At 48.2% G+C, this 22442-nt stretch overlaps 1 protein-coding gene and 1 long non-coding RNA gene across 5 annotated transcripts in view; one reads left to right on the top strand and one right to left on the bottom strand.

Annotated features, from left to right (window-relative positions):
• Positions 1-2351: 2351 nt before the first annotated feature.
• LOC119484448 (son of sevenless homolog 1-like) overlaps positions 2352-22442 on the bottom strand; it is a 36964-nt gene continuing 16873 nt past the window's right edge. The window contains exons 9-23 of one of the 3 annotated variants that reach the window (XR_005206004.1): positions 18055-18182; positions 13210-13871; positions 12831-12912; positions 12459-12575; positions 7816-7919; positions 7223-7445; positions 6995-7114; positions 6509-6671; positions 5092-5209; positions 4840-5012; positions 4631-4747; positions 4263-4536; positions 4026-4159; positions 2833-3313; positions 2352-2781 (exon numbers count right to left, since the gene is read on the bottom strand). Coding sequence is in view for 2 of the 3 variants with exons in the window: in XM_037763254.1 (XP_037619182.1) it covers positions 2891-3313; positions 4026-4159; positions 4263-4536; positions 4631-4747; positions 4840-5012; positions 5092-5209; positions 6509-6671; positions 6995-7114; positions 7223-7445; positions 7816-7919; positions 12459-12575; positions 12831-12912; positions 13210-13871; positions 18055-18182 (2838 nt within the window). In the remaining variant the exon portion in view is untranslated. Of the gene's footprint in view, positions 3314-4025; positions 4160-4262; positions 4537-4630; positions 4748-4839; positions 5013-5091; positions 5210-6508; positions 6672-6994; positions 7115-7222; positions 7446-7815; positions 7920-12458; positions 12576-12830; positions 12913-13209; positions 13872-18054; positions 18183-22442 lie in introns of all 3 variants that reach the window. The other 2 variants (XM_037763254.1, XM_037763255.1) reach the window with 2 other exon arrangements.
• The window catches only part of LOC119484452, a 1002-nt gene continuing 500 nt past the window's right edge, over positions 21941-22442 (top strand). Inside the window, exons 1-2 of one of the 2 annotated variants that reach the window (XR_005206010.1) lie at positions 21955-22280; positions 22325-22442. The exon at positions 22325-22442 is cut by the window's right edge and continues 347 nt beyond it. This is a non-coding gene — a long non-coding RNA (uncharacterized LOC119484452). The other variant, XR_005206009.1, reaches the window with a different exon arrangement.

The raw sequence follows: 22442 nt of genomic DNA, 5'->3' as shown, positions 1-22442 counted from the left end.
GGTATATATAGACTACAGCAGTCTGTACGGTATATATAGACTACAGCAGTCTGTAAGGTATATATAGACTACAGCAGTCTGTACTGTATATATAGACTACAGTATTCTGTACTGTATATATAGACTACAGCAGTCTGTACAGTATATATAGACTACAGCAGTCTGTACTGTATATATAGACTACATCAGTCTGTAAGGTATATATAGACTACAGCAGTCTGTACAGTATATATAGACTACAGCAGTCTGTACGGTATATATAGACTACAGCTTTGCTGGACACCATCAATGGAAACGTTTGAAACACGTCTCCAGATGTGAAGCAGTCGTTGTTGTTGTTGTTGTATGGATCCTCCTGTTCCTTAATCTGACCTCTCATCATTGAAGGTCAACAGACAGGAAAAGAAGTGGTTCAGTGTTTCCCTTAAATATATGATATATGATATATTATATATAAACTATATATTTCATTATGGGATATTAGAAGTATTATAAATACACAAAAAGTCAGAATAACTAATTAGACATTAAAAATATGAATGACTGTACTGAGCATGCTCAGTGATGATGACACATGGTCCGACCAATCAGGAGGAGCGTAGAACGAGCATGTAAAGAATAAAACACCTCATTATATATACAGCGGGTAAAATAAGTATTGAACACGTCACCATTTTTCTCAGTAAATATATTTCCAAAGGCGCTATTGACATGAAATTTTCACCAGATGTTGGTAACAACCCAAGTAATCTATACATACAAAGAAACCAAAACAAATAAGCTCAGAAACTAAGTCATGTGTAATAATGTGAAATGACACAGGGAAAAAGTATTGAACACATGAAGAAAGGGAGGTGCAAAAAGGCATGGAAAGCCAAGACAACAGCTGAAATCTATCAGTAATTAGAAAGCAATCCGGCCCCTTGTCAGTGCAAATTAATATCAACTGGTTCAGTCCCAACTGATGGCCTATAAAAAGGTGTCTCATGACCAAGGTGTCACACAAGAAACATCTCATGATGGGTAAAAGCAAAGAGCTCTCTCAAGACCTTCGCAACCTTATTGTTGTAAAACATCCTGATGACATTGGTTACGGATGCATTTCTAAACTTCTGAATGTTCCAGTGAACACTGTTGGGGCCATAATCCGGATGTGGAAAGAACATCATTTCACCATAAACTGACCATGACCAGGTGCTCCTCACAAGATTTCTGACAAAGGAGTGAAAAGAATTATCAGAAGAGTTGTCCAAGAGCCAAGGACCACTTGTGGAGAGCTTCAGAAAGACCTGGAATTAGTAGGTACAATTGTTTCAAAGAAATCAATAAGTAATGCACTCAACCGCCACGGCCTGTATGCACGTTCACCACGCAAGACTCCATTGCTGAAGAAAAAGCATGTTGAAGCTCGTTTAAAGTTTGTTGCACAACATTTGGAAAAGCCTGTGAAATACTGGGAGAATATAGTCTGGTCAGATGAGAGCAAAGTTTAACTCTTTGGATGCCATAATACACACCATGTTTGGAGGACAAATGGCACTGCACATCACCCTAAAAACACCATACCAACAGTGAAGTTTGGAGGTGGGAACATCGTGGTGTGGGGCTGCTTTTCAGCATACGGTACTGGCAAACTTCACATAACTGAAGGAAGGATGAATGGAAAAATGTACCGAGACATTCTTGTTAAAAATCTGCTGCCATCTACCAGGATGATGAAGATGAAACGAGGGTGGATATTTCAGCAAGACAATGATCCCAAACACACAGCCAAGGAAACTCTCAATTGGTTTCAGAGAAAGAAAATAAAGCTGCTAGAATGGTCCAGCCAATCACCTGACTTGAATCCAATTGAAAATCTATGGAAAGAACTGAAGATCAGAGTTCATAGAAGAGGCCCAAGGAACCTTCAAGATTTGAAGACTGTTTGTGTGGAAGAATGGGCCAAAATCAACCCTGAGCAATGCATACGACTACTTTCTCCATACAGGAGGCATCTTGAAGCTGTCATTACCAACAAAGGCTTTTGTACAAAGTATTAAATAAATATCAGTAACCGTGTTCAATACTTTTTCCCTGTGTCATTTCACATTATTACACATGACTTAGTTTCTGAACTTATTTGTTTTGGTTTCTTTGTATGTATGGATTACTTGGGTTGTTACCAACATCTGGTGAAAATTTCATGTCAATAGCACCTTTGGAAATATATTTACTGAGAAAAATGGTGACGTGTTCAATACTTATTTTACCCGCTGTATATATATACTGTATATATATGTATATATATACCGTATACTGTATTTATACTATATATACTGTGAATAACAACAGAGACAGGAAACAGGAAGTGGTGGTGGTTTCTGTCGTCCATCCAGCTCAGTGTACAAACACCTTTATTCCCTTGTTGTAAAGATCAATACAGTACCTCTGTAGTTCTGTCCAGTACCTGAAGCACTACGTTACCCACAATCCTCTCTGTTCAACACAAAGTGGTCCGATCAGGTCTGACAACACAGACGAATTTTCTCCAAAGTTCTACATTTGGACGCCACAATCAGTTTGTTTTTCAGAATAAGGGCACATGATCAGTTTGTTTTTCAGAATAAGGGCACATGATCAGTTTTTTTTTCAGAATAAGGGCACGTGATCAGTTTTTTTTTCAGAATAAGGGCACATGATCAGAACATTCCGATTGGTCGATCAGATGTTTTCTCTTTAAATCCATTGTTCTGTTTGTTCTGATCCAATCAGCTGTAGTGTTAGCTCATTAAACCCCGCCTCCTCCGCAGGCTGTCCAATCAGCTGTAGTGTTAGCTCATTAAGCCCCGCCTCCTCCGCAGGCTGTCCAATCACAACGAGGGGGGTGTGTCCAGCAGGGGGGCGTGGCTCAGAGACTCCCTCTTGTAGGTCTTGGGAGGAAGTTTGGGGACGCTGTGTCGGGGGGAACGGGGGGGCCGTCCAGGGGGAGAAAGGGGAGGGGCGGAGAGGGGAGGGGCATCTTCCTGGAGGGGGGGGTGGGGGTGGGGCTGGGCGTGACGGGGGTGAGAGGAGGGAGGGGGGGTGAGGAGGCGGTGGGGGGCGAGGAGGTGGAGGTGGTGGGGGGGAAGAAGGCCTGCAGGTCACAGCGGGGGCGACCCTGAGGGGGGGGGAGGAGGTGCAGAGGAGAGCTGACCGGCTCCCGAGGAGGCAGGGAGGGGGGGCTGTCGGGGGCGGGCGATGATGTCAGCGACGAGGAGTAACGAGGGGGGAGGAGCTTACAGGTGGGCTGTCGAGGGGGGACGGCGGGAGGGCTGTCCAACGGTGACATCATCTGAGAAAGGAGGAGGGGGGGGGACGACAACATTTACTAACACTGACTACGTTCACAGTACCGGGTCCGATACCGGTACCGGTGCCGGACCCGGTACTGTGCTCATGTACTCGCAAAACAGCACCGATACCACTTTACAGCAGCGTGACATTAACCTCTCGTCACCATCTTTCAGGTCGTCACGCTCCACCTCCCTGATGGTGTGGGCGAGACGGGCCGGTGGTGCGCCCGACCCCGCTGGACCGGGATCCCACCTCAGCCGGCGCCGGCCCTCACTTTCATTACGCCACAGGGTTGCTTGCACCCTCTGACTCACGCGTGGGTTAGACTCCTTGGTCCGTGTTTCAAGACGGGTCGAGTGGGTTGCCGACATCGCCACAGACCCCTGTAGCCTTTTACGTGGGCCGAGCCCCGCCCTGGGGTCAGTCCGCCCCGGTGACACTTTGTCCACGGCCCCGGAAGCACCTTTGCCCCGAGCCTTTCCAAGCCGACCTAGAGCCGGTGGTGGCGCATCACCTCGTATGCGGGACTCCCCAGCCTGCCGTGTGTCGCTCACACCCTCCAGCTGGCTGTTAACGAGGCTCTTTAGGCTCAGAGAAGTACTCGTATCGGTACTCGGTATCGGAGAGTACCAAATGTGAGTACTTGTACTCGGTCTGAATAAAGTGGTATCGGTGCATCACTAGTCTGAACACATCAGAACGTCGGTTACCTTTGAGGGGGACGACTCAGCAGGAGCCGACTCTGGACGTCTGCGAGGAGGAACCGGAGGAGGAACCGGAGGAAGAACCGGAACGTCCTCATAACCACGACTGAAACTCACCATGGAGGAGACCGAGGAGGACCCTGGAACCAGAGAGAACCAGAGAGAACAACCTTTAAAACATCAGAACATCAAGCTCAAAGTGTCATGTGATTGGTGGGTTAGGTGTTGGTGGGCGGGTCTTACTGGAGTGGAAGGGGCTGCTGGGACCCTGCGGTGAGTCGAACACACTGCCTACGTCAGTGGAGCTGGAGGCGGCGGAGGCGGGGGGCGGAGTCAGAGGGGTGCGGGGGGAGTTGGGGGCCGAGACGGCGCCCCCCTCAGCGTCGCTGTCCGGGATGCGGCTGTAACTGATCTTCCTGGGCTCGTTCTGCAGCGGCGTCGGGTGCCGCATGGTCCCGGGCCTCGCCGAGGTCGGACGGATCCCCGGAGACTTCAGAGGACAAGTGTACCTCTTCACCTGGACAGGTGGATTAAGGGTTAATTAAGGAGGTTCAGCACCGATGCTCAGACCGTGACTGCTCAGGTGTTTGTGTTGCCATGGTGACACTTACGAATCGAGGTAACGATCGGGCGTTTCGAGGTTCGATCTCCAGAGATTTGTTGAAGAGATGATCAGCGAAGTCTTTCTCCGACAGATCCTCCATCGGGTTCAGGTTCTCGAAGAACTTCTGCTCCACAAACACAGAGAACACGTCACACCTCTGACATCACACACACAACGCCGTCGACGTGAACAGGAAGTACCGATCGCCACACTGACCCTGATGTCGGCCTCCACTCTCAGGCAGTACGGTTGGTTCTGGTACTGTTGGATCTCTCCTGTGATCTCAGCCACTTTCCTCCTCTTGCTGAAGTTGATCAGATCTTTGCTGTGTCGGCGCAGGAAGTCGGGGTTCCCCTCCTCCGTCTTCAGGATGTTGGTCAGGTAGATTCCTGACAAACAGAGAGAACCTTTAACCTTTGACCCTTCATGTTTGACCCCTTTAGAAACAGACTGTGTGTCGGAGCGTACCAAAGAAGGGGACGCAGGGGGGGTTGATGGAGCGCAGTTTGGCTAAATACTTCTTGTAGTGATCTTCACTCAGCTCGTGAGCTTCCTCCAGGATTCTCCTCTGGCGACTGGGAATCTGCTGGAAACCAAAAACAGGTGATTATTTTTAGTCTTTGTGAACATCATCGAAGTGATGCAGAGTTTACCTGAGTGAACAGGTAAAGTGTAGCTGCACAAACCACACACCTGAGCATAGGTAACACCTGAGCTTCTCTTACTGATGAGTGTCTGGACCTCAGTATCAGTATCAGTGGAGACCCATGTGACCGTCAACTGACGGGTGGAGTAACGACAGTTCTGATTGGGCACAGTCTGGACCTCAACATCTGGAGTATTAGTGCTGGAGGAGAGGTCGCAGTCTGGACCTCAACATCTGGAGTATTAGTGATAGAGGAGAGGTCGCACTCTGGACCTCAACATCTGGAGTATTAGTGCTAGAGGAGAGGACGCAGTCTGGACCTCAACATCTGGAGTATTAGTGCTGGAGGAGAGGTCGCAGTCTGGACCTCAACATCTGGAGTATTAGTGCTGGAGGAGAGGACGCAGTCTGGACCTCAACATCTGGAGTATTAGTGCTGGAGGAGAGGACGCAGTCTGGACCTCAACATCTGGAGAATTAGTGCTAGAGGAGAGGACGCAGTCTGGACCTCAACATCTAGAGTATTAGTGCTAGAGGAGAGGTCGCAGTCTGGGCCTCAACATCTGGAGTATTAGTGCTAGAGGAGAGGTCGCAGTCTGGGCCTCAACATCTGGAGTATTAGTGCTGGAGGAGAGGACGCAGTCTGGACCTCAACATCTGGAGTATTAGTGCTGGAGGAGAGGACGCAGTCTGGACCTCAACATCTGGAGTATTAGTGCTAGAGGAGAGGTTGCAGTCTGGACCTCAACATCTGGAGTATTAGTGCTAGAGGAGAGGACGCAGTCTGGACCTCAACATCTGGAGTATTAGTGCTGGAGGAGAGGACGCAGTCTGGACCTCAACATCTGGAGAATTAGTGCTAGAGGAGAGGACGCAGTCTGGACCTCAACATCTAGAGTATTAGTGCTAGAGGAGAGGTCGCAGTCTGGGCCTCAACATCTGGAGTATTAGTGCTAGAGGAGAGGTCGCAGTCTGGGCCTCAACATCTGGAGTATTAGTGCTGGAGGAGAGGACGCAGTCTGGACCTCAACATCTGGAGTATTAGTGCTGGAGGAGAGGACGCAGTCTGGACCTCAACATCTGGAGTATTAGTGCTAGAGGAGAGGTCGCAGTCTGGGCCTCAACATCTGGAGTATTAGTGATAGAGGAGAGGTCGCACTCTGGACCTCAACATCTGGAGTATTAGTGCTAGAGGAGAGGATGCAGTCTCAACATCTGGAGTATTGGTGCTGTTGTTACCTCGAAGGTGTGGTCCAGTCGGTAGACCGGAGACGAGTTCATGGCGCTGACGACCTCCAGAACACCGTTGAAATTGTTGAGTTCCTGAAAGACCTGCAGGATCTCGATGATCCGAGACACGACGGCGACTCGTTCCTCCAGGTTCTCCGTTTCTACGATACACCTGCAGAGAGAACACACATACACCTGCTGTCAGACAGGTAACGGGTCACACTAGTGCTGGAGCAGTGACCAGGTGAAACAGCTGGAGGATGACGGTGAAGGTGTAGTTACAGGTTCAGTGAGCTGAGGTCAGAGGTCAGAGTGGATCAGAACACTGACAGTCCGTCTACCTGGTGTCAGACGTACCGGTTGGACTGAACAGGTACGTGGTGACGGTTCAGTGGGGAACGCCGTACGTTGTGACAGTCTTTGAGGTCACGTTATTGATACGTCTGTCTAAGGTTAGTGTGTCGGTGTGTCGGTGATGTCACAGCGAGGTCTTACTTCTCCAACCACAGTGTGAGGTTAGTGGTGTGGCGGATCATCCTCAGCAGGTTGGGGGAGTGAAGCTCTTTGTCCTCTTTGGTCCAGACGCTGCCGACCAGCTCCGACGGCTGCACCGCCCTGCGGGAGGTCAAAGGTGACACAGGTGAGACAGTGTGAGACAGACAGGTGTGTGTGAGACTGCCCTGAGGACGGTCGTCACAGGGACGGTAACAGGTCACCTGTTACCTGTAGAAGTCAGACTCCAGCAGGGTGAGCTGCCGACCGATCTCGATTGGGTGCAGCGTCATGAGGTCAAACAGCTCGCTGTTTCCTGGTTTACAGGTGTGCCACTCGATGGGAGGAGGAGAGTTCTGGAAGGTGATGCTGTGACTGGGCGCGCTCACCTGAACCTGCTTCTTCCTCTGGATGATCTTAGTGATCGACTCCACCCACTTCCTCATCGCCTTACCTGCAACACATGACATCATTTATTTCTATCAGCCGGCTCCACAAACAGGTGATCACACAGGTACGTACCTCTGACTGATGACTGACAGGTGACCACACAGGTACGTACCTCTGACTGATGACTGATAGGTGACCACACAGGTACGTACCTCTGACTGATGACTGATAGGTGACCACACAGGTACATACCTCTGACTGATGACTGACAGGTGACCACACAGGTACGTACCTCTGACTGATGACCACACAGGTACGTACCTCTGACTGATGACTGACAGGTGATCACACAGGTACGTACCTCTGACTGATAGGTGACCACACAGGTACGTACCTCTGACTGATGACTGATAGGTGACCACACAGGTACGTACCTCTGACGGAGGTGATGAACTCCTCCAGTTGTCTCAGCAGGTGAGCGTCTCTCTCGAAGTCGTAGAAGTGATGCTCCACCCAGTGCCGACACACATTCAACACTCTGCAGGAGGAGAGCGGAGGTCACATGATGAAGAACATCACAGTGACATCACACTGAGGTCATGACATCATCAGTCCGGTAGTTGTACGATACTCTTCTCTCTATTATATTACTATTATTATTATTATTATTATTATATAAAAACACAACCCGGCAGGAAGCTGGTGACTTGGTTCATGTTGAATGAAGGCAGCTTCATCATTTCCTCTCTGCTCAAACTACTGACACACTGATAGGGTTAACCTTAACCCTACCTCTACCCTAAACCCAACCCTACCTCTACCCCACTCCTACCCTACCTTTACCCTAACCCTACCCTACCTCTACCCTAACCCTACCTCTACCCTAACCCAACCCCTACCTCTACCCTAACCCAACCTCTACCCTACCCTACCTCTACCGTAACCCAACCTCTACCTCTACCCCACTCCTACTCTACCTTTACCCTAACCCTACCTCTACCCTAACCAACCTCTACCCTAAACCCAACCCTACCTCTACCCCACTCCTACTCTACCTTTACCCTAACCCTACCCTACCTCTACCCTAACCCAACCTCTACCTCTACCCTACTCCTACCCTACCTTTACCCTACTCCTACCCCTACCCTACCTTTACCCTAACCCTACCTCTACCCTAACCCAACCTCTACCCTAAACCCAACCCTACCTCTATCCTACTCCTACCCTACCTTTACCCTACCTCTACCCCACTCCTACTCTACCTTTACCCTAACCCTACCCTACCTCTACCCCACTCCTACTATACCTTTACCCTAACCCTACCCTACCTCTACCCTAACCCAACCTCTACCTCTACCCTACTCCTACCCTACCTTTACCCTACCCTACTCCTACCCCTACCCTACCTTTACCCTAACCCTACCTCTACCCTAACCCAACCTCTACCCTAAACCCAACCCTACCTCTATCCTACTCCTACCCTACCTTTACCCTACCTCTACCCCACTCCTACTCTACCTTTACCCTAACCCTACCCTACCTCTACCCCACTCCTACTATACCTTTACCCTAACCCTACCCTACCTCTACCCTAACCCAACCTCTACCTCTACCCTACTCCTACCCTACCTTTACCCTACCCTACTCCTACCCCTACCCTACCTTTACCCTAACCCTACCTCTACCCTAACCCAACCTCTACCCTAAACCCAACCCTACCTCTATCCTACTCCTACCCTACCTTTACCCTACCTCTACCCCACTCCTACTCTACCTTTACCCTAACCCTACCCTACCTCTACCCCACTCCTACTATACCTTTACCCTAACCCTACCCTACCTCTACCCCACTCCTACTCTACCTTTACCCTAACCCTACCCTACCTCTACCCCACTCCTACTATACCTTTACCCTAACCCTACCCTACCTCTACACTACTCCTACCCTACCTTTACCCTAACCTCTACCCTAAACCCAACCCTACCTCTACCCTATTCCTACCCTACCTTTCCCCTCACCCTACCTCTACCCGACTCCAACCCTACCTTACCCTAACCCTACCCTACCCTACCTTTACCCTAACCCTACCTCTACCCTAACCCAACCTCTACCCTAACCCAACCTCTACCCTAAACCCAACCCTACCTCTACCCTACTCTACATTTACCCTAACCTACCTCTACCCCACTCCTACCCTACCTTTACCCTACCCTACCTCTACCCCACTCCTACCCTACCTCTACCCTAAACCCAACCTTACCTCTACCCTACTCCTACCCTACCCCTACCCTACCTCTACCCTACCTTTACCCTAACCCTAACCCTACCCTACCTCTATCCTACTCCTACCCTACCTTTACCCTACCCTACCCTACCTCTACCCCACTCCTACCCTACCTTTACCCTAACCCTACCTCTACACCACTCCTACCCTACCTCTACCCTAAACCCAACCTCTACCCTACTCCTACCCAACCTCTACCCTAACCCTACTCCTACCCTACCTCTACCCTACCTCTACGCTAACCCTACCTCTACCCTAACCCTAACCCTACTTCTACCCTAACTTTACCCTAACCCTACCCTACCTCTACCCTAACCCTACTTCTACCCTAACCCTACCTCTACCCTAACCCTACCTCTACCCTAACCCTACCTTTACCCTAACCCTACCTCTACCCTACCTCTACCCTAACCCTACTTCTACCCTAACCCAACCCTACCTCTACCCTACTCCTACCCTACCTCTACCCTAACCCTACCTCTACCCTAACCCTACTTCTACCCTAACCCAAACCCTACCCTCTACCCTACCCTAACTCTACCTCTACCCTAACCCTACTCCTATCCTACCTCTACCCTAACCCCTACCGTAACCCTACCTCTACACTAACCCTACCTCTACCCTAACCCTACTCCTACCCTACCTCTACCCTAACCCTACATCTACCCTAACCCAACCCCTACCTCTACCCTAACCCTACCTCTACCCTAACCCAACCCCTACCTCTACCCTAACCCTACCCTACCTCTACCCTAACCCTACCTCTACCCTAACCCAACCCTACCTCTACCGTAACCCTACCTCTACACTAACCCTACCTCTACCCTAACCCTACTCCTACCCTACCTCTACCCTAACCCTACCTATACCCTAACCCTACTCCACATCTACCCTAACCCAACCCCTACCTCTACCCTAACCCTACCTCTACCCTAACCCAACCCCTACCCTAACCCTACTCTACCTCTACCGTAACCCTACCCTAACCCTACCCTAACCCTACTTCTACCCTAACCCTACCCTACCTCTACCCTAACCCTACTCCTACTCTACCTCTACCGTAACCCTACCTCTACCCTAACCCTACCTCTACCCTAACCCTACTCTACATCTACCCTAACCCAACCCCTACCTCTACCCTAACCCTACCTCTACCCTAACTCAACCCCTACCTCTACCATAACCCTACTCCACATCTACCCTAACCCAACCCCTACCTCTACCCTAACCCTACCCTAACTCAACCCCTACCTCTACCCTAACCCTACTCCACCTCTACCCTAACCCAACCCCTACCTCTACCCTAACCCTACTCCACCTCTACCTCTACCCTAACCCTACCTCTACCCTAACCCTACCCTAACTCTACCTCTACCCTACCTCTACCCTAACCCTACCTCTACCCTAACCCTACCCTACCTCTACCCTACACACTGATAGGGTTAACCCTAAACCTAACTCTACCCTAACCCTACCTCTACCCTACACACTGATAGGGTTAACCCTACCTCTACCCTACCTCTACCCTACACAATGATAGGGTTAACCCTACCTCTACCCTAACCCAACCCCTCCCTCTACCCTAACCCAACCCCTATCTCTACCCTAACCCAACCCCTACCTCTACCCTACACACTGATAGGGTGTACCCTAAACCTAAACCTACCTCTACCCTAACCCTACCCCTACCTTTACACTACACACTGATAGGGTTAACCCTACCTTTACCCTAAACACTGATAGGGTTAACCCTAAACCTAACCCTACCTCTACTCTAATCAGATCAGGTATGGTGACCCTAACCCTGTCTCTACCCTAACCCTATCAGTGTGTAGGGTAGATGTAGGGTTGGGTTAGGGTAGAGGTGCAGTAGGGTTATGGTAGAGGTGGAGTAGGGTTAGGGTAGAGGTAGGGTTAACCCTATCAGTGTGTACAGTAGAGGTAGGGTAGGAGTAGGGTTAGGGTAGAGGTAGGGTAGGGTTAGGGTAGAGATAGGGTAGGGTTAGGGTAAAGGTAGGGTAGGGTTAGGGTAGAGATAGGGTAGGGTTAGGGTAGAGGTAGGGTAGAGGTAGGGTAGGAGTTGGGTTAGGGTAGGGTTAGGGTAGAGGTAGGGTAGGGTTAGGGTAGAGGTAGGGTAGAGGTAGGGTAGAGGTAGGGTTGGGTTTAGGGTTAAACCTATCAGTGTGTAGGGTAGAGGTAGGGTTGGGTTTAGGGTTAACCCTATCAGTGTGTAGGGTAGAGGTAGGGTTGGATTTAGGGTTAACCCTATCAGTATTTAGGGTAGAGGTAGGGTTGGGTTTAGGGTTAACCCTATTAGTGTGTAGGGTAGAGGTAGGGTTGGGTTTAGGGTTAACCCTATCAGTGTTTAGGGTAGAGGTAGGGTTGGGTTTAGGGTTAACCCTATCAGTGTGTAGGGTAGAGGTAGGGTTGGGTTTAGGGTTAACCCTATTAGTGTGTAGGGTAGAGGTAGGGTTGGGTTTAGGGTTAACCCTATCAGTGTTTAGGGTAGAGGTAGGGTTGGGTTTAGGGTTAACCCTATCAGTGTGTAGGGTAGAGGTAGGGTTGGGTTTAGGGTTAACCCTATCAGTGTGTAGGGTAGAGGTAGGGTTGGGTTTAGGGTTAACCCTATCAGTGTGTAGGGTAGAGGGTCTGTTAATCGATTTTATTGGTTGAGTTTTCCTCGTTAACGGTTTGTTGACCTCATGATGTTTTCCATCAAGGTCAAGGAGAAGTGGTTAGGAAAGGATACAGGAGGTCATGGTAGGGACCCTCCAGCAGGTGTCGTTCTCTACCTGAGTTGGACCGGCTGAACAAACTCTTTACGGAAGCGTTTGAGTTCTGCGCTGAGCGGCTGCTCTCCTCCCTCCATCTGATCCACCTCGCTGGGCCTCGGCTCCGGGATCTCGAACCTGAGGATGACAACAACACGGACCTGAGACCAGCACCCAGACCAGCTCTATGTCTTCAGTTGAACACCACCACAGACCTGAGACCAGCACTCAGAGCGTTCATATTATTTTAGACTATATTATAGTATATATATATAATTTTATATATATATAATAACAGAAACAGGAAGTAGACTGAATGGTTACCACGGACACCACAGATCTGTCCTGTGATTGGATGATTGGCTGTAGTGAAGTGTTGTGATTGGTCCTCACCTCTCCATCAGCAGGTCCAGCAGCTCCTGAGGTCTACAGAAGGACCGGTAGGTGGTCAGGAAGGTCCGGACGAAGTTCGGATCTGAAGGAGGAAACAGATGGACAGACGATCAATAAACTTTCTGATCAATCAGTCAGACCAGGAGAGGGTTATCAATAAACTCTGATAGTTCCTGATATGAGTTCCATCATTTCAGTTTAATCTGAAACATTTAGAATAATCAATAATTTATCATGACATCACAGTGACATCACAGCGTCACAGTGACGTCACAGCATCACAGTGACATCACAGCGTCACAGTGACACCACACCTTACCTGCAGTTCCTCTCTGACCTCCTGGTGACATCACAGCGTCACAGTGACATTACACCTCACCTGCGTACATGTGGAAGGTGAGCCTCTCGATTAGCTTCAGGACCGTCCCTGCCTTGACGACGGGGATGCCGGACTTGGACTGGACGTTCTCCTCGAACACGACGTTCTCGTCAGAGTCCGGCTCGGCGAAGCGGTACAGCTCGGCGCCCGGCAGCCTCATCTGCTCCTCCTTTTCCTCCCGCAGCATGGCCGAGTCCAGCATGCGCTCCAGCGTGCTGCGGTACTGCAGCGAGATCAGCGCCGCCATCCAGCCGTTCTTCTCCTCCGCAGACTTGGCAGCGAACACCACGCTGTTCCCGTCCTTCAGGATGATCTCGAAGGCGTGCCGGTACTCGCCCTCCTTGTCGTCCTTGTCGTTGATTTGGACTTTGCGCATGAAGAACTTTTCTTTCAACCGGTACTCCGCGGCGGAGCCGGCGCCGGGCAGCCGCGGCGGGCCATGGTTGGACTTGCAACAGATCATCAGGCCGTCGAACAGGAAGATGTGGCGCTCGTGTTTGGCGCCCACGCGGGTCAGCGTGCCCTCCATGATGAACTCGTTGCAGCACTGGCCGATGTCCTTCCCCTCCCAGCCGTCGATGTTCTTCTGGATCTCGTTCATCTTCTTGATGGCGACGTGCTTCCCCTTCATCTGATGGCTGTAGAACCGGCACGCCGACTCACTGCACACCACAGAAGAAGAAGAAGAAGAAGAAGAGTTCAGAGTGTCGGTGCTACGACCTGAACCAGTTATCAGTGACATCACAACAATCAATCAGTATGATATTGATTGATATTATTGATCATAAAGTATCAGTAGAGTTAGTGCATTAATAACACGATCATTAGAACTTCTCTGGATTTAGATCATAACATCAACAGATCCATCTCCGTGACAACCTACTCCACTGATGAAGACCAGGAGGTATGGTTGAAAGCACAGGAAAAAGGTCGTAAGTGGACTTTGATTTGGAACATTCACTCCAACCCCTCTGAAACTGCAAAGTTTTATTGTGTAGTGTAGAAAGCACTTCCTGTTTGGAAGGCTCCTTTAGCTCATGATTGGGTTGGTTCTCATCATGTGACAGCAGAGGGAGTTCTGATTGGACGACGTGGTCGGGGTCTGTACAAACCAGCGAGGCTGCTCCAACAGGAAGTGAGGTCACAACAGGAAGACCTCCGACGTCAGCTCGTACAAAGAGGCGGACTGTTACACAAAGACACAGTGATGACATCATCACGTACCTGCTAATCACCTGTTTCAGGTGTTCAACCTGGACGTTAACAGATCAGAGGAGCTTTATCTCAACTTCATATGAAGCTTCAGCAACTTCTCAAAGTTTCTGTTAAAAACAAACTGAGAATTCTGTTCTGAAAACAGTAACAATGTTTATCCATAAATCTATACCTCTCTCTCTCTCTCTCTCTCTCTCTCTCTATATATATATATATACTGTATTTAAATATATATATATATAGGGCTATCTATATCTATCTTAGGGCTGTCAATCGATTAAAATATTGAATCGCAATTAATCGCAAATGAATCACATTTTCTATGTTTAAAATTAAACTTAAAGATTCAGAAACTAAGAAAATATGATTAAAAATGTTTTTTTATAAAACAGTCACTTCATCCTCCATCAGCCTCCTTCAGCCTCCATTTACATCCATCTGCCTCCATCTACATCCATCTGCCTCCATCTACATCCTTCAGACTCCATCTACATCCTTCACACTCCATCTACGTCTATCAGACTCCATCTACATCCATCAGCCTCCATCTACATCCTTCAGCCTCCATCTACATCCATCAGCCTCCATCTACATCCTTCAGACTCCATCTACGTCCATCAGACTCCATCTACGTCTATCAGACTCCATCTACATCCTTCAGACTCCATCTACGTCCATCAGACTCCATCTACGTCCTTCAGACTCCATCTACGTCCTTCAGACTCCATCTACGTCCATCAGACTCCATCTACGTCCATCAGACTCCATCTACGTCCATCAGACTCCATCTACGTCCATCAGCCTCCATCTACGTCCTTCAGACTCCATCTACGTCCATCAGACTCCATCTACGTCCTTCAGACTCCATCTACGTCCTTCAGACTCCATCTACGTCCATCAGACTCCATCTACGTCTATCAGACTCCATTTACATCCATCAGCCTCCATCTACATCTTTCAGACTCCATCTTCATCCTTCAGATTCCATCTACAGCCTTCAGACTCCATCTACATCCATCAGACTCCATCTACATCCTTCAGACTCCATCTACGTCTATCAGACTCCATCTACATCCATCAGCCTCCATTTACATCCTTCAGACTCCATCTACGTCCATCAGACTCCATCTACGTCCATCAGACTCCATCTACGTCCATCAGACTCCATCTACATCCTTAAGACTCCATCTACATCCATCAGACTCCATCTACATCCATCTACATCCATCAGCCTCCATCTACATCCTTTAGACTCCATCTACATCCTTCAGACTCCATCTACGTCCATCAGACTCCATCTACGTCCATCAGACTCCATCTACGTCTATCAGACTCCATCTACATCCATCAGCCTCCATCTACATCCTTCAGACTCCATCTACGTCCATCAGACTCCATCTACGTCCTTCAGACTCCATCTACATCCTTCAGACTCCATCTACGTCCATCAGACTCCATCTATGTCTATCAGACTCCATCTACATCCATCAGCCTCCATCTACATCTTTCAGACTCCATCTTCATCCTTCAGACTCCATCTACATCCTTCAGACTCCATCTACATCCATCAGACTCCATCTACATCCTTCAGACTCCATCTACGTCTATCAGACTCCATCTACATCCATCAGCCTCCATCTACATCCTTCAGACTCCATCTACGTCCATCAGACTCCATCTACATCCATCAGACTCCATCTACGTCCATCAGACTCCATCTACATCCTTAAGACTCCATCTACATCCATCAGACTCCATCTACATCCATCAGACTCCATCTACATCCATCAGCCTCCATCTACATCCTTTAACCTCCATCTACATCCTTCAGACTCCATCTATATCCATCAGCCTCCATCTACATCCTTTAGACTCCATCTACATCCATCAGCCTCCATCTACATCCATCAGACTCCATCTACATCCTTCAGACTCCATCTACATCCATCAGCCTCCATCTACATCCTTTAGACTCCATCTACATCCTTCAGACTCCATCTACATCCATCAGCCTCCATCTAAATCCTTCAGACTCCATCTACGTCTATCAGACTCCATCTACATCCATCAGCCTCCACCTACATCCTTCAGACTCCATCTACATCCTTCAGACTCCATCTACATCCTTTAGACTCCATCTACATCCATCAGGCTCCATCTATATCCATTAGCCTTCATCTACATCCTTCAGCCTCCATCTACATCCATTAGACTCCATTTACATCCTTCAGACTCCATCTACATCCATCAGCCTCCATCTACATCCTTCAGACTCCATCTACATCCATCAGCCTCCATCTACATCCTTCAGACTCCATCTACATCCTTCAGACTCCATCTACATCCATCAGGCTCCATCTACGTCTATCAGACTCCATCTACATCCATCAGCCTCCATCTACATCCATCAGCCTCCATCTACATCCTTCAGACTCCATCTACGTCCATCAGACTCCATCTACATCCATCAGCCTCAAAAAGCAAAGAAAGAAGAATTTGAAGTCACCTACGTCCTCATATCAACCTGCCGATCATCCAACCATCTTTTCTCTCCTTTTTCTCCTCCTCCATCTTTCTCTTCTTCTTCTCCTCTTTTTCTCTCCTTCTCCTCCTTCTTTCTCTCCTTCTCCTGTTCTCTCCTTCTCCACCTCCTTGTTGTTGATCGTAGTGTACTCCAGCAGCAGCAGCAGCAGTATTAGTGTTCCTCTGTTCAGTGTTCTGTACTTTCTGACCAGTAGAGAACAATAAGCAGCTGAGTCCAGATCCTGACGAAACTTCCTGCTCCCACCACCACCCTAACACCCCCCCCCCCCCCCCCCCCCCCTGCCTCTCAGTCCGACCTCCGACCCTCCACCCTCCAACCCCCCCCCCCGGTCTATTTATGTCCAGAGGGAAACAGGGAGGATGGGAGGAGTCCGTCCACCACTCTGCTGTTCAGCTCTTATTGTTCAACACTCCCCTTCGTTATTTATACCTCATTATATATCACTAAATCACTATTTATATCTCTTTATACATCACTATATCACTATTTATATCTCTTTATACATCACTCTATATTTATCATTATATATCACTAAATCACTATTTATACCTCTTTATACATCACTAAATCACTATTTATACCTCTTTATACATCACTATATCACTATTTATATCTCTTTATACATCACTAAATCACTATTTATATCTCCTTATACATCACTATATCACTATTTATATCTCTTTATACATCACTATATCACTATTTATACCTCTTTATACATCACTATATCACTATTTATACCTCTTTATACATCACTATATCACTATTTATATCTCTTTATACATCACTATATCACTATTTATATCTCTTTATACATCACTATATCACTATTTATACCTCTTTACACATATCTCTCAGCGGGTAAGTAGGGGTTGGTTCCTCGCCACCTCAGATAGAACACAACTGATCTGAGTACCGTCATGGTCTAACCCTGAGCACCAAGGAGAACAGGAACATGTAGGTGTATCACACCCAGAGGGGGTCAGGTGTGTACAGGTGTGTTCAGGTGTGTTCAGGTGTGTTCAGGTGTGTACAGGTGTGTACAGGTGTGTACAGGTGTGTTCAGGTGTGTACAGGTGACGTACCTGAGCCTCCTCTTGGCGAGGCTGCGGGAGCAGATCCTCTCCATGCTGCTCTGCAGGTTGAGCAGAGCTGTGATGGCCTGCTTCAGACACTCTTTATCCTCCTCTTCCTCACTCTTCTCCTCTAGTTGCTACGGAAACACAAAATAAACATGATGAAGAAAGAGTCAGTCAAACCTGTGCCTGTAGGTTGCTAACTGGTGAAGATGTGCCGGGTGGAGGTGATTGGAGGAAGATGTGCCGGGTGGAGGTGACTGGTGAAGATGTGATGAGTGGAGGTGACTGGTGAAGATGTGCCGGGTGGAGGTGACTGGTGAAGATGTGATGGGTGGAGGTGACTGGTGAAGATGTGCCGGGTGGAGGTGATTGGAGGAAGATGTGCCGGGTGGAGGTGACTGGTGAAGATGTGCCGGGTGGAGGTGACTGGTGAAGATGTGATGGGTGGAGGTGACTGGTGAAGATGTGATGGGTGGAGGTGACTGGTGAAGATGTGCCGGGTGGAGGTGACTGGTGAAGATGTGATGGGTGGAGGTGACTGGTGAAGATGTGCCGGGTGGAGGTGACTGGTGAAGATGTGCCGGGTGGAGGTGACTGGTGAAGATGTGCCGGGTGGAGGTGACTGGAGGAAGCAGAGTGGCGCACCGCGGTGGCGCACTAGAGACAGGCTAATAGTTGCATATAGCTGTTTTCATTGTGTCTGTGTGTATACTGTATCTGTCTCTATCTAATAAACCATAAATAAATTAATAAGTCACGTCATCACTGCAGCGATTTTACACAACAACTTTATGAAAACTAATATGGTACTTGGTGATATCTGCACACTATTGGAAGATCTTATTAAAGCTATTGGCGCTCTGTTCTGCCATTCTTTAATGCTATTTGATATAATCTTGGATTTCTACAACCGATGATGATGATTTCAACAGCTGCTCAACAGCTGCTCAACAGCTGCTCAACAGCTGATTGAGAGTGTCGGTAGTCCGATCCTCTCCTCTGCGCTCTGGAGGTGGAGGGACAGTGATGGTGAGACAGCGCTGATGAGATATTGAGCAGAATTTGATTTGAGTTGGCTGATATATTTTACATTTGTAAGGTGCTTGTAGAATAGTTATGGCTCAATAGCACAAATAACACTGCTGTTTTAAATGTTTGTGATAAAGTGGATAAAAGTATGAAGTGAAGTTAAATGTGTGAGAGGCATCATTAAACGTATAATGACATTTAATGTCTACAGTCCGGCTTCAATTCACCACCTCACCATCTGCGTCTCCAGTTTCCCCTGCCTCGGTGCCCCGGTGCCTCGGTGCCTCGCTGTCTCCATAATGTGCGTACGCACGGGTCAAAGTTTCCGTACCGGTGCGCACATTCTCCCGTCAAGTTTGTTTTTATAGATCACAACTGTTGCGTGGGAATCGGCCTACGCACATTTCAGGCCCCGCTTTGTGCGTACGCAACGGTTATAAATGAGACCCCTGGACTTTAGATCAGTTCTATTCTGACAGAACAGAACTGAACTGAAGTTAAAGGACCAGGACCAGGACCAGATCCAGATCCTTTTAACTGCTGGAGAAAAAGAAGACTTGGGAGGACTGAGTTCGTCGACAGAGAACCATTTCAGAACCAGGCTAGACCAGAACCAGGACAGTTCCAGACAAGGCCAGAAGGGGGAGGACTAAGCCTGATAGATTTGGCCTACAGAGGGTACAGGATCAGAGCCAGGTCTGACCCAGACCTCAGTCCAGCCACAGTAAAATACAGTAGAATCTGGTCAGATCTCATCTGTCCTGTCCCTTCAGGGTCCAGGATCAGAACCAGATCAGGAAAAGCCTCCTGCCCCCCCTCTAACCTCCCTTCAGCCCTGAAATAATCTGCAGAACATGACTGGAGGTATTTCAGAGATTTAACCTCAACCGGGCCAAAGGAGCTTACAGCTGCACAGCTGAAAGACCCACACCAGAACCGGATCTACTACAGGGTACTGGTCTGACTGTGAACCAGTTACAACTGCACAGCTGAAAGACCCACACCAGAACCGGATCTACTACAGGGTACTGGTCTGACTGTGAACCAGCAGCTGACACCGGTCTGATACTGGGACGTATGGGCGGGTTTGTTAAACTAGACGGGTCCACATGAACTGGTTTAGAATCTTAAAGTCTGCTTTTTGTATTAAAGGTGTTCAATACAGATGTTCGGATGTATGGAAGGTTTAAAGGGCCGAATAAATAAAACTACATATATGAAAACATAACGAATTATATGATTAACTCCCTAAACAAATTAATAAACAAATAATTATGTAATTTTGTCACCATAAATAAATAAATCACAAATTAAACAAAACATTAAATATGCGAATGTATTAGAGTATTTATTCATTTATATATTTACACATTTGTTTATATATATTTATTCATTTATTCACATATTTATTTATTTATTTATGTATAAGGTTATTTATTTATATATATATTTTCATTTATAGTGTAAATGAACTATTGTCTATATAAAGATATAGAGGAGTAATGTCTACCTGAGTTTATGATATCAGCATTAATATGGTGGGAGGAAACCTGAGGACCGGAGTAAACCCACACTAACCTGCATGTCTTTGGACTGTGGGAGGAAACCTGAGAACCTGGAGTAAACCCACACAAGCCTGCAAGTCTTTGGACTGTGGGAGGAAACCTAAGAACCGGAGACAACCCACGCTATCCTGCACGTCTTTGGACTGTGGGAGGAAACCTAAGAACCGGAGACAACCCACGCTATCCTGCATGTCTTTGGACTGTGGGAGGAAACCTGAGAACCCGGAGTAAACCCACACTAACCTGCATGTCTTTGGACTGTAGGAGGAAACCTCAGAACCAGGAGTAAACCCACACTAACCTTCATGTCTTTGGACTGTGGGAGGAAACCTGAGAACCGGAGTAAACCCACGCTAACCTGCATGTCTTTAGATTGTGGGAGGAAACCTGAGGACCGGAGTAAACACACGCTAACCTGCATGTCTTTAGATTGTGGGAGGAAACCTGAGGACCGGAGTAAACCCACACTAACCTGCATGTCTTTAGACTGTGGGGGGAAACCTGAGAACCCGGAGTAAACCCACACTAACCTGCATGTCTTTGGACTGTGGGACGAAACCTGAGAACCCGGAGTAAACCCACACTAACCTGCATGTCTTTGGACTGTGGGAGGAAACCTGAGAACCGGAGTAAACCCACACTAACCTGCATGTCTTTGGACTGTAGGAGGAAACCGGAGAACTCGGAGTAAACCCACACTAACCTTCATGTCTTTGGACTGCGGAAGGAAACCTGAGAACTCGGAGTAAACCCACCCTAACCTTCATGTCTTTGGACTGTGGGAGGAAACCTGAGAACCCGGAGTAAACCCACACTAACCTGCATGTCTTTAGACTGTGGGGGGAAACCTGAGAACCTGGAGTAAACCCACACTAACCTTCATGTCTTTGGACTGTGGGAGGAAACCTGAGAACTCGGAGTAAACCCACCCTAACCTTCATGTCTTTGGACTGTGGGAGGAAACCTGAGAACCCGGGGTAAACCCACGCTATCCTGCATGTCTTTGGACTGTAGGAGGAAACCTCAGAACCCGGAGTAAACCCACACTAACCTGCATGTCTTTGGACTGTGGGAGGAAACCTGAGAACCGGAGTAAACCCACGCTAACCTGCATGTCTTTAGACTGTGGGAGGAAACCTGAGGACCGGAGTAAACCCACACTAACCTGCATGTCTTTAGACTGTGGGGGGAAACCTGAGAACCCGGAGTAAACCCACACTAACCTGCATGTCTTTGGACTGTGGGACAAAATCTGAGAACCCGGAGTAAACCCACACTAACCTGCATGTCTTTGGACTGTGGGAGGAAACCTGAGAACCGGAGTAAACCCACACTAACCTTCATGTCTTTGGACTGCGGAAGGAAACCTGAGAACCCGGAGTAAACCCACGCTAACCTGCATGTAGTACAGGTGTGCATGTAGTATAGGTGTGCATGTAGTACAGGTGTGGTACAGGTGTAGTAGAGGTGTGGTACAGGTGTGGTAAGGGGGGAGTACAGGTGTGGTACAGGTGTAGTACAGGTGTCGAGGTGTAGTACAGATGTGGTAAGGGGGGAGTACAGGTGTGGTACAGGTGTCATAAGGTGTAGTACAGGTGTAGTAATGGTATAGTACAGGTGTATAATGGTGTAGTACAGGTGTAGTACAGGTGTAGTAATGGTGTAGTACAGGTGTAGTAAAGGTGTATAATGGTGTAGTACAGGTGTAGTAATGGTGTAGTACAGGTGTAGTAAAGGTGTAGTAAAGGTGTAGTACAGGTGTAGTAAAGGTGTAGTACAGGTGTAGTAATGGTGTAGTAC

The sequence above is a fragment of the Sebastes umbrosus genome, unplaced genomic scaffold (assembly GCF_015220745.1).
Source record: "Sebastes umbrosus isolate fSebUmb1 unplaced genomic scaffold, fSebUmb1.pri scaffold_72_arrow_ctg1, whole genome shotgun sequence".
NCBI lineage: Eukaryota > Metazoa > Chordata > Actinopteri > Perciformes > Sebastidae > Sebastes > Sebastes umbrosus.
The sequence above is the reverse complement of the archived record's forward strand: the minus strand, read 5'-3'. Positions and strand labels throughout refer to the sequence as shown.